Genomic DNA, 13,526 nt, shown 5'->3' on the forward strand with positions numbered 1-13,526 from the left:
TATTTTATCAATTTTTAAAAATATTGGATTTTGTATTTATCACTCTTATAGTTTATTCGTTTAATACCGGAATAGTACAAAGATGTCGACACCGTCTTCCGAATGGTTAATATTAATTTAGGATTAGTTAGTCGCCATTTTTATTCTCTGTTTGGTAGGGTAGTTACCCAATAAATACTGTTATCATTTAATTTATGCTTCTAATAATGAATTGTAATTTAATTATTAGAAGAATTAATTGATAGAAGGAATAAATAATTAGCTCTCTGCCCGCAACACCAGAAATATCGCAAGCGCGTTGCCGAGTCCACTCTAATCCCTCCCTAGGAGCTCTGGTCATCGTACTCGCCACAGGAACAAAACAGTGCTTGAAAACAGTTACTTAGCTTGTGAAGGTCGAGTTAGTTCCCCAGTCGGGCTGCTTCAGATTTGGAGCAAGATATTGCTTGCTATGCCCTACCTCAGTACATAAATAACTGTAAAAGGCATATTAAAAATGATTCAGTATATTACAACTACTGTTGACTCGTGTAATATAGGCCGGGCCGAGCAATATCTGTGAGTATTTATTCTGTACGGTACACAAACGAACGGACTAACGCAAATATTTGGAGAATAGTTCCAATCGATGAAATTTCACGACTACTGCACACTGCTCTACTTTTTTGTATGACGTAATATTTTTTCTTGCAGATGTTGTTTTATTGATAGGCTTTATAAGTCACTATTATCCTTTTTAATCGACTTCGAAAAAAGGAGCAGGTTCTCATCTCGACTATATTTTTTTAATGAACTGTTGACTTCGTGGACCGATCTCGATAAAAAAAAAATTGAACAAAAGATCGTGCGTGTCTTGTGGTCCCATTTAAATTTAATTGAAATCTAACAAGTACTTTTCGAGCTACATCTAATAATGCGTATTTACTTGCTATTTTTTCATCGACGAGTTGTATTATACCGATAACTTTTCACTGGGTATACCGATTTTGATGATTCTCGATTTAAACAAAAGCTGATGGTTGTTTTGTAGATGATTTGATCGAGATCTGAGAACTACTTTTTGAGTAGACTTTGATAATGCGTATTTACTTGACTATTTTTTCGTCTACCTACGTTGTAATACTTGTCGATGTATTCGAAGTCGGTTTTTTTTAATTTAGCGATCAACACAATTATTTATTTTAAATACATATTCTCATTTTTTTTGATTAGTGTTTTTTTTCTTTTAAGTTGTGACAACACTATTGTATCTTCAACAATCTTACATTACAATTTTTTTTAAATGTGTATAGAACATTTATTTCGAAAATTTAAAATATTTTTAAATTTTTATACATATTTACAACTTACAACTTGAGAACTAAATAATATTATACAGATATTTACGGTATAGATCAAATTAAATTGTAATCATATTTATAGCTTTATTTATTATGTGTTGGACATTTTATTTTTTAAAATTACTGTTAATAAGCCAAAAGTTATTTTTGCAGCACAAAGCCTATGTTTAGATAAATCAACATTAAGAATAATCTATGTTAAATACATATATTAAAATACTTAGTTCTAGAATAGATTTGTTAAATCTGACCATTCCTAGTATTATCAAGATAAGCAAGCTCCTTCGGTGCAGTTCGGATATCTTATTTGGTCGATTAATATTTTTTTATAAATATATAAATGAATTTGTTTTGAAAATATGAGCGAAATTTACTGTTAAATTTAATTGCATTGTTTTATTAAATTAGATTAAGAATAAAGCTCATACTATTTCACGTTTTTACTTTCGCTTTCGTTTATTATTTTTGTAACATTATAAATTACTTTACTTCAGCTAAAAGCCAGGGAGAGTATAATAGGAACGGACACAATGTACTCGTCTCAATAAACAATTAAACGATGTTCACTCGCTGTAACACAAAAGGTTTCCCGTGGCCGGTAATGGTCGTAACGTTGGGAACTGCGCTTTTCTTGCTTGTTTTGTTCGAAACATAAACGAACACACGTGCATAATATGTACACTGAACTATTTGTAACATACTTTCATACTTTGTATATTTTTTAGTAACTATAAATAGTGTGACTTTGTTTTGTTTGAAAATAACTAAAAGTATAAATACTACCATTCTACTTTGCAACTCTTTACGATTATGATGACACTACTTTTTTAAAAGACACAGCAAATATTACCTACTGTTAACTATTTTCATAATATATATTTAACAAGTAAAAAGATAACGTCGTTGAATAAGTAATTAATAAGTATGAATAAAGAAAATATATAATAAAAACTACTTACTGAAATATGTTAATAAAAAATCACAGTTTAATAATAATGATCATAAGTAGTATTATGGGAGTTCCTGTTGTGAGTAAAGTGGCCAGAATTCCGGGGAAGGGGTTAGGAATAATAATGCGCTAGCAATGCCCCTGGAGTTGTAGGCGTTTAAAAGCACGCTATTCTTTTATCTTGTCGTGTCGTTGTTTGTAGTGTAAAAAAACATATTGTTATGATTACGTATTTCTTATTCCAGGTGGTGACTGTGGGAGCGCGTGTAGCGGCGGCATGCGCGTGCTGGTCGCAGCGCTCACCGCGCTGCTGGCGCGTACGCTAGCCAGCCCCCACGAGCACCGCGCGAGGCATCATGCGCCCGAACACGCTTCGCATTTCCCTGTTCCTGCGCCGCCCCAACCCTACCGCGGACACGGCGAGGCCGTTAGATATAACCCAGAACTCGATACCATTCTCCCGCGCCTCGACGAGCACGAAACTTCCTCGAAACGCGCCAAATTCGAAGACGCTGAATCATCATCTAAACGAGCTAATGAAGAAAGGTTCTATTCCAATCATGAACGAATTGAGGAACTCATGGCCGACGAACCTCAACTTGGCCCTGAGGCAGAGGACCCATTAGTAGTTCGAACGAGAAAAGGACGGGTCAAGGGAATTACGCTTACTGCAGCGACTGGGAAACAAGTCGATGCATGGTTCGGTATTCCATATGCTCAGAAACCTCTTGGAGATTTGAGATTTAGACACCCAAGACCAGTAGAAAACTGGGGTGATGAAATCCTTAATACAACGACACTGCCACACTCGTGCGTCCAAATCATAGATACAGTGTTTGGAGATTTTCCAGGCGCAATGATGTGGAATCCTAATACTGATATGCAGGAAGACTGCTTGTACATAAATATTGTCGCTCCAAAACCACGTCCAAAGAATGCAGCTGTCATGTTATGGGTATTTGGTGGTGGATTCTATTCGGGAACAGCGACTTTGGATGTATATGACCCTAAAATCCTTGTGTCAGAAGAAAATATAGTATATGTCTCGATGCAGTATCGAGTTGCATCGTTAGGTTTCCTATTTTTTGATACCCCAGATGTCCCTGGAAATGCTGGATTGTTTGATCAGTTAATGGCCTTACAATGGGTAAAAGACAATATCGGTTATTTTGGTGGGAACCCCCATAACATAACTCTATTCGGTGAATCTGCTGGTGCTGTATCAGTATCTTTACATTTGTTATCGCCTCTTTCGAGAAATTTATTCTCTCAGGCTATAATGCAGTCTGGAGCAGCTACAGCTCCGTGGGCTATAATTTCTAGGGAGGAAAGTATTTTACGAGGTATGCGTTTAGCGGAAGCTGTTCGGTGTCCGAATTCCAGGTCAGATATGGGACCTATGATAGAATGTTTAAGGAAAAAGAGTGCTGATGAATTAGTAAACAATGAATGGGGAACTCTAGGAATCTGTGAATTCCCATTTGTTCCGATCATCGATGGATCATTCCTGGATGAAATGCCTCGAAAGTCTTTAGCTCATCAAAACTTTAAAAAAACTAATATTCTTATGGGTTCTAATACAGAAGAGGGTTATTACTTCATTCTGTACTATTTGACTGAACTATTCCCAAAAGAGGAAAACGTTGGAATATCACGAGATGATTATCTCCAAGCGGTTAGAGAACTAAATCCGTACGTCAATGATGTATCGAGACAAGCTATAGTATTCGAATATACTGATTGGCTAAATCCTGATGATCCCGTGAAAAATAGAAATGCCTTAGACAAAATGGTTGGTGATTATCATTTTACTTGTGGTGTCAATGAGTTTGCCCACAGATATGCAGAAACCGGTAACAACGTGTACACTTATTACTATAAACACCGTAGTAAGAATAATCCTTGGCCGTCCTGGACCGGTGTGATGCATGCAGATGAAATTAACTACGTATTCGGCGAGCCACTTAATCCTGGAAAAAATTATTCTCCGGAAGAAGTTGAATTTAGTAAACGTTTAATGAGATACTGGGCTAACTTTGCTCGATCTGGGTACGTTTCTTTTCGTTATTAAACTTACCTTTGCTGATAACATCATATTATTTCTACGTTTCCTAATGCTGCTGCTTTCTACTTTGCATTGTATTTTATTCGAATGGTTGATAGATTGGTGCTTGAATTCTTTTAATTTAATTTCAGGAATCCATCAATGAATGCTGATGGTCAGATGACAAAAGTCCACTGGCCAGTCCACACTGCATTTGGTAGAGAATACCTTTCTCTGGCTGTCAATTCAAGTGCTGTTGGTCATGGTTTACGAGTCAAGCAGTGCGCTTTCTGGCAAAAGTATTTGCCCCAACTTATGGCTGCTACTAGTAAGTTTCAAGTAACAAGCCTACTGTTTTATTACAAAAAATGATCTGAGCCACTTAAACTGCGATGTCACATAATTATAAATATTATTCTATCGAATAAGTATATACATTTTATATTTAATTTCCTTAATTATATCAATTTTAATTCTTACCTTGCGCATTTAGTCATATAATCATTTTCTCTCTTCACTTTGTATCATGTCATAATAATTCCATAGCTATATATATGATGATATATATAAGATGAGGATATGAACCATGATCTTTTCGGTCGATCGCGACCAACCGATTTCCCCTGAGCTATTACAACTTTATTGACAAGTGCGAAATTTACCTTCGTATTCTAACTATATTGTAGCCATTTTTTCATTGCCTAAAAACAGGGATAAAACGACATTTTCTAAAAATGAATCCTAGCTAGATTTATTGATCTCCCTCGAAATCCCTTGTATACTAAATTGCATGAAAATCGTTGGAACGGTTTTCGAGATTTAGATTATATATATATATATATATATATATATATATATATAAATTGCTCTTTTAATAGTGTAAGATTTGTATAGATTACAATTGTGACACTATACCATCTATGTACCATTACCCCTGCCTTAATGTTGCCTGGAAGATATCGCTTTTTAAGGATGAGGCCGTTTTTTGTACCTATTTTCCATTATTTATTTTAATTTTGTTTATCGTTAATGTACAATAAAGAGTTCTTATTATTAATATCAATATTTAAACCATAACGTATTTATGTTTGCTATTTTATGTAAAAAAATATATATTTATTTTTATTCACAGATAAACCAGAGTCGCCGAAAAATTGTACCAACATAGCATTTTCTTCGCGGCCATCGTTTTACCCGCTCGGCTTGAGTCTTATTTCACTGACAAGCTTAAATTTAATATTATTGGAATATAAATGAATGAATGATTTGTGTTATGGAAAACTTGAGCTTTTTGGCATTTGTTTGTTCGTCTTGCTTTTTAGGAAAGTCAGTGTTCATTATTGAATGTATCTAATATTATGTGAAGGATTTATATTTAGAAGGTCCACTGTGTGTGTATGATAAGTAGATGAAATGTGAAAGTTATTTAAAATATATGCATAATGAAGATTTCTTCTCAATCTATCTCTGCTAATTTGATGTACGTGATGTAATATTGTCGTATATTTAGTAAGACGTCAAACGAATACGCATGTATGATAAATGAAAGCTTAATGGACAGTGGACCTAGTACAAGTTTTTGTCCAATGAATCAGCGACATATTTATTAAATTATTTTTATATATATAGTTATAAAATAATTATGTATACTTTAGTTATAAGCAACATTAAGTGTTATATTGCTCTATAAGTCCATTATATATTTGTCAAGCTTTGTTTAAGTTTTCATTATTGATTGTAAGGATTATAATATTGTTCATGAAGTTAAAGTAATTATCTATTTTAAAAGGAGTGATGCCTCCATCGACATATCACTTGTTAATAACAAATTATAGATACGTAGTGGTAATTTCGTAATAGATGATAAGACTTTACATATCTTTCAAGAATTGGTTAAAAGGATTTTATTAATAAAATAAAATAAAAAATGTATAAAATTAACAGCGCGGTGAAACAAAAAAACAATATAGGAATGAAGTGAAATGAAAATAAAAATCAGTAAGGATGTCAAAGTGAAGAGCATTTTTAAATAAAAGATATAATGGATTAAGTAGAAGATATACAAGAAATCTTAGCTTTAAAACGCCTCTATTGCAATACATATCACGCAAGGCATAGAAATGTTTAAGTTCATTCTAGCCTTAGTGTAAGTGAAGTGTATGAGCTAGGCCACTTCACAACTCTGTAGCGGACCAATATTAGAAAGTTGTACGTGATATATACGGTTCAATTTGTGAATCGATTTGAAAATACACTGACATAGAGAACAATAAAATAATTATTAAAAATTACGTTGATACTCTCACATGTTGTGAATATAACAGTAAAAAAAGAAGAACATTGAAAAACAGGAATGTTAAATTGATAAAATGAGAATTAGTTCTTTGAAAAATTTGAAACTTTTATAATTAATTGATTCGTGTTATATTAGAAAATAAAAGAGTACACGAAAATTTTAAAATGTAACTACAAATTATAAAATTAAAACAAATCGAAGATAGAAAGATGGTTTTAAGATCTGAAGGTAATGAAGAGATGAAAGTGAATGATGTAGTTGCGTGTGTTAGGACACATGCTTTAGTAACTTAATGTTTAGGATCGATACATCTAGATTAGAGGTCGTAGAGTCCAGCGGTTCAGCTTTCAAATATTGGTGTATTATAATATATAAACGAATCTCTACGATTCGTTCAATAAATTAAAACTCACTATGGTGGTAATTTGAATGTCTTTTTGCAAAAAGTGTTTTATAGTTAAAAAGTATTATTTATTTCATGTAAATATTGTATGAGTGTTAGTTTATAAAGTAGGAATCGTTGTTCGGATATTTGTTCTCATATATATTTTTTAATTCGAGGGCAAATCTTGATTGCCAATATGTGTCAAAACTTAAATCTGTTGTGAAAGACGATACCTTATGAGATGTAGTGAATATTCTAAATATAATTTTAAATAGATCTACAAACGTCAGGCTTTCGTTATTTTTAATTTAGATTAGGTGTAAAATATACAAGATCGGATCGTGTATAAGTGGTCAATTCAAAATGGCGTCTGTACCGGATGTCGTTTCGATATAAATTTTCGAAGTAATTTAACTAGATCTTGGGCAGGTCCAGTGACTTTGTCGGTAGCTTAAACGATTGATAATAATCGGCTGATGTTAGAAAAAATGTAATCTAGTGTCAGTATTCATGTTATTTCACGTTCGATGTTTCGAGAACTACGCTTATTTTAACCTATAGAGTGCCTCTTATTCACTTTTATATATATTGATATAACACTTATAGGCAATACCAGTAGTTGTAGTGAAGTTACTTCTTAAATATTTGCACTTTTTAAGATTTTTATGTTGATTTCTTTTGTATGAGTAGAACGATGAAGGCCAGGTGTGATGAGTGGTGCCAAAAGTGAACAGTATCATATTCATGTATTCCGAGAAATTTTCTTTGATGGACATCATTTTAAAATATCGTGTCATAAGAATATAACGGTACACTTCGAAGGAAAGCTAATAACTAATTAATAAACACTTGCATCGATTCTTATGAATCTTTTGAATGCTGTGGATTCAATTGTAATGAAATTTCTGATTGAATTTTCTTGTGCTATTTATGCATAACTGATGTATATAGCGTATGAGATACACATTAATACTTTTATTAATTTAAGCCTTGCTTTGTGGATTAATCCGGATTTTATGCACAGACGTATTAATAAATATTCCGCTTGGCTATTAATGTAAATAACGCGTGCACTGTCGATTTCTAAGTTTAGCGAAGACTTAATTTCGAATTTAAATCTTTTCTTTTTGTGATTTGAAACAAATAATTTACGAGTAAAATAATTATGATATTCAGTCAATTCTTCACTATTAAATTAATTACATTTTTTAGTAATTTCCATTTTATAAGGCACTATTTAGAATCGTAAACAAGTAACTTATTTTGTTGACCAAATAAGCTAACAGAATACTATGTTTAACATCGGCATAAAATGATAGATTTCCATACCTACATTCTCATATCTTTTTAAGAAATTTGACTTTTGTACAGATTATAAAATAATTATTTGTTTATGTACATGTCGATTTGTTTATAATTAAATATTTCTTTTTAGACGACTTCAAAAAAGAGTAGGTTCTCACTTTGAATATGTTTTATTTATTTTTTTATAAAATCGCTAATCGCAGTTTGAGACGGTGCACAATCCCTAATCAATTGAATGGCCTAATATAGCAAAGCACGAGATAAGTAAGGCCTAAGCGATGTAACGTTATTTTAATTCCAGTTATCTTTTTAAATTCTAATAGTACCTAAATTTCCAAGTAAGTTATTAATAATATTAGTGCTATGATTGCATTATTGAATGTTTGCAAAATTTGTGTTTAATTATAAAAATAAACGCTTGTATATAAAAACTGTTCTTTGTTTTGTATCCCTCTTTACTTTTGATGTTTATTGTTGATCGATTGATTGATTTTTGGGGGCGGTGAGAGGAGTGGCGTGTGAAGTTCCTCATCCACCATAGGATCCTCCGATCAGACGGGAGTTGCCTCTGGTGGGATACTGCCCCCAACGGTTGTTGTCAGGTTCTTGTATATATCTTCAATCGTTCGGATAACTTTAATATCACGATGTAGGATACAGCAGTTTTTAGTTCGTATGTTGCGAGATAGATGTCGCTACAGATTGATTAATTGAGCCTGTAACGACCCACTGCTGGGAAAAAAATCTCTTTCTCCATTAAGGCAAAGTGTTGGCGCTTATTTGTTACCTGTGTGTCGAAGCACGGTGGAGTGACTCACAGGAACATACACCCAGACCATAACAAATGTACAAATAAAAATATTCCCCGAGCGGGAATCAAATTTGTAGGACTCTTTAGGCTACGGTAACCGTTTTCCATCAGATAAGAAGTGAGTTGTACGCTTATTTGCCACCTCAGGAATAATTATATATACCTATATTTAATTAATGAATTACGTACCTATGAGTTACTGATAGTGGTTATCTTTGACTGGTCACCTTAAGCGTTAATCATAAAAAATAACACTTATCACTTAAGTCAGAAATCTTATGTTAATCTATTAGATAATTGATAGCACTATATTAATTCCTTTATGATTTTCATTATTAAATTAAATTGACTTAGTGTAAGCACGTAGAGTGATTTAGTATTCCCATGTCAATAATAGGTATGTAACAATTTTAATTATTATTTTATGACATTATGTTTGATTTAATTTTATGTCTTATATTACATAATAAGTCATAACAAACTGATAACAACCGACTGGGTTAGTACCTCGATCATACAGAAGATCAGTGTGTTCCTGTTGGTGAGTAAGGTGATCAGAGCTTCTGGTGGGAATTGGGGATAGGGTCGGCAACGCGCTTGCAATGCTTCTTTCAGGATGAGCCGGACACGGTCCCTATGGAGGAGAAGTCTGGTCTTTTCGCCGAGGCCAGCCTGTCGCTGGAGGGATCCTGTTGCCTGCAGATCCGGGACCCTCCAATTAATGCGGCTGAAGGCTTCCGCAGGGGTTTTGGTCGGTATTGCACCCCTAAGTGCTGAAGCCGACATCTATCATCCGGTCTAGGAATGCCTACCCGGGCATCCTGGATATCACCCGAAAATGGGTTCCCCCGCGATACCAAAAAAAGCTTGCAATGCTTCTGGTGTTGCAGATGTCTATAATCTATGGTAATCGCTTACCACCAGGTGAAGACCTGTACGCTTGTTTGCCAACCTAGTTTTATAAAAATAAGTAAAAATTAAATATGCGAAGTCGTAGGTGTAAGACGTAATAGTGAATTGATGTAATGTTTTGTTGAAAAGTATTAATAATATATAATAAGGGATTTAGCTTATGTTATACTTTAAGTTATTGACAGACGAATTTAAAATAATATATTATAAAGCAAGAATTGCAGAAAATATCTCTTTGATTATCTTGAGGTGCGTGACTGAGTAAACGCTCTCACAGATGATCTGGTCTAAATAATATTGCTCTTAAGTACTTTCGTCTTCCTGTGGAAAGTACGGTAAACAGAACTTTTAAGGTTACGCTGCGATGACAGCGGGGTAGTATTAGGGTTAGTAACGCCCTGATGTTCCTCTTGGTACTGGGAGTTCTAATGTTCTGGTCCATAGGAAACAAAAACTAAAGTTACCTTTACCCTGCGGTCACCAACCCGCCTGCCCAGCTTGGTGACTATGGGCAACACACATGAGTTCACGCATTTTTGGCGCGAACTTGTGGAGGCCTATGTCCAGCAGTGGACTGCAATAGGCTGGAATGATGAATATTTTCTTACCGTGACGTGTTTTAGTCTTACGGAGTCTGCTATTTTTTTCAGTTGATATGACGTGACAAAAAATTGTTTCTAAACAGATCTTTATCATACTCAGTGTTTGAGTTTTGTATATTTTTAAATGCCAATATGCAATTGAGACGAAAAACTTATTACTTAAATTAAAAATGACTTACTACACCTTAATAAATCAAAAATTTTAAGCCGTTTCGAGTGAAAATTGTTGACAACTTGTCTTTAAATGATCAACCTTTTAATTTTAAAATAAATATAATATAATTTTATGACTACTTTTCTGTATTTTTAAATAGTTTTATATTCTGAGTTATTAGTAATCAATGATATATTTTCAGAAGCGAAAATGCGTACAGGACTATTATCCCTATTACTTCTAGGCCTTGCTACAGCATCGCCCTTAACTTTAAATGATAACGTGAATTTACCCCCTCAACTAAAGGAAATCTTAGATACAGCTGGTAAGTGTTAATTGTAGTTGTTATTTATTCAGATTAGCTAAATTTGTAAAGGATACAAGCGAAATTTGATGATTACCGACGTGCTTTACTGAAAGATTGGCACAAGTGATTGAGGTTGGACTATCAAGCTAAAATAAGTAGATAACATAATGTTTTAGAATCTTTAAAAAAAAAACCTGTGTTTTAATTGAAAATTATAATTTGAAATATATTGGAAAATCGTAGTAACTTCGATTTTAGCAAACTATATATTAAGCTCTAGATGAACAATAACAATATATTTTCATTGTTATTTATTCAAATCTTCATTGATTTCATTTTAAAAGGACAACATCAATTATTTAACCTGTAAATTGTATGTATATACCTAGTCCAGCCATAAGTTCTGTTACAAATGAAAATGAATTTTTTAAAATGAAATTTATACCTACATATTTATTAACGGCTCAGCAAAAAATAAAAAAAATATTCTATTCGAAATGGCCACCTTTAGCTTTTATATAGGCCTTTAATCTGTTTGGCCACGAATCTATAGATTTACGTACTGTTTCCAAAGGAAATTTCGCCGCTGCTTGCTCCAGAGATTTTTTAAGAGACTCAATGTCACCGTGTCGTTTAGAACAGGCCATGTCCTCTAAAACTGACCTAATTTGAAGTCTAAAGGGTTGAGGTCTGGGCTAGATGAGGGCCAGTCTTCAACTCTTATAAAGTCCGGAACGTTGGTTTCAAGCCAGACTTGGGTAGTTCGTGCCTTGTGATCAGGTGCAGAGTCCTGCTGAAAAGTCCACGGTATATTTTTAAAAAGTGTATTACTGAGAGGTTTCATAACATGATCCAAGACTGTATTTTGATACATTTTGGCTGAAGTTTTCACTTTTTTTTCACAAACATGCAGTTTTGTGACTCCTTGATAAGACACGCCCCACCAAACCATTACTGACGCAGGATGATGACCACGTTGTACCTTTCCGACAACTTGAGCAGCTTCTTTAGAACTTTGAGCGTACACTTTATCATTTTGCTTATTGTAGCGTTCTTCAATCGTCAACATTTTTTCACCGCTAAAGAGGATATTTCTGTGCCTTTCACCTGCGTATCGCGACAGAAGGCGTTTTGATCGATCCACTCTGTTTAATTGTAAATATTGATTTAGGGCATGTCCTGTATATTGGGGATAAGCGCTGAGCTTCAGGTCTTGTTTTATAATACGCGACAGAGTCCTAGCGGGAATCTTCATTTCTCGCGATAAGATTTTTTGCTTCCTAATGGGGTTTCGACGAATTGTGGCTTTAACACCATTAACAGCCTTTGTAGTTCTAACAACACGCGGTCGCCCCGATCTTTTCTGGTCTTCGGCAGACGAAGTGTTGCTGTATCTGTTGATAGTACGATATAAGCTTTTGAAGTATCTGGAATATGATCGACGGCTCCATACCTACTTTGGGCAAGGCGATCACTGCAATCCTATTTACTATAACAGCCCATTCCATATTGTAATTTAATAATGATCACGAAAACATATGTGAAATGGCGCAAAATCGAAATAAGTTTTTAAAATAATATACGTGTTCCAATTTCAAAATAATTAAAAAGTTGAAAAAAAGAAATTTTTATGTAACAGTATTTATGGTCAGACTAGCTAAATATATTAACACGGTAGGATTCGAATTCGCAAATTCGAGTTATGAAACAAAAGCAAACTAAATTGATCCAATATTTTGTTACTTATATTTTACTGTGACTGTTTTCCTTTTTAGCCGACTTCCAAAAAAGGAGGAGGTTACTCAATTCGACAGTATATATATATATATATATATATATATATTATGATTGTTCGGAGATAACTCCGTCGTTTATGAACCGATTTTGATAATTCTTTTTTGTTGGAGAGATATCCGTAGTTTGGTACCATGATAAGAAAACCAGGATCAGTTGATGGGATCCCAGAGAAATCGAGGGAAACTCTCAAAAATCCGCATAACTTTTTACTTGGTGTACCGATTTTAATGATTTTTAATGTAATCGAAAGCCGATGTTTATCATGTGGTCACATTTAAATTTCATCGAAATCTGATTACAACTTTTGGAGTTATCTTTGATAATGCGTATTTACTTGACTATTTTTACGTCTACCTACGTTGTATTCTTGTCGATGTAATTGAAGTCGGTTTTTTTTGTTTGTCAGTCTACACAATTATATAGATAATTACTTGCTCTACCGGCACTTACAACTAAAAAGTTTCTTACTGCTTTTGTTTTTGTAAATTAATAAATATTAAAATTAAATATATGATGGCTGTAATTTTGAAACACCGTCAACATGATTGACAATTATTATATTTATTAAGTGCGAATTGTTCACACAGGTATTGCTAGTATTAAGTATAATATATTTTATATGTG

The 13,526-nt window shown here is 33.6% G+C and overlaps 1 protein-coding gene across 1 annotated transcript in view; it reads left to right on the top strand.

Moving 5' to 3' along the window:
* The window catches only part of LOC123663189 (acetylcholinesterase-like), a 55,362-nt gene extending 49,569 nt beyond the window's left edge, over nucleotides 1-5,793 (top strand). Inside the window, exons 3-5 of the mRNA XM_045597889.1 lie at nucleotides 2,535-4,338; nucleotides 4,486-4,661; nucleotides 5,466-5,793. Coding sequence (XP_045453845.1) covers nucleotides 2,567-4,338; nucleotides 4,486-4,661; nucleotides 5,466-5,590 — 2,073 coding nt within the window. The 5' untranslated portion in view covers nucleotides 2,535-2,566 and the 3' untranslated portion in view covers nucleotides 5,591-5,793. The remainder of the gene's footprint in view (nucleotides 1-2,534; nucleotides 4,339-4,485; nucleotides 4,662-5,465) is intronic.
* Nucleotides 5,794-13,526: the final 7,733 nt, after the last annotated feature.

Source organism: Melitaea cinxia, chromosome 2 (assembly GCF_905220565.1).
Source record: "Melitaea cinxia chromosome 2, ilMelCinx1.1, whole genome shotgun sequence".
Lineage (NCBI taxonomy): Eukaryota > Metazoa > Arthropoda > Insecta > Lepidoptera > Nymphalidae > Melitaea > Melitaea cinxia.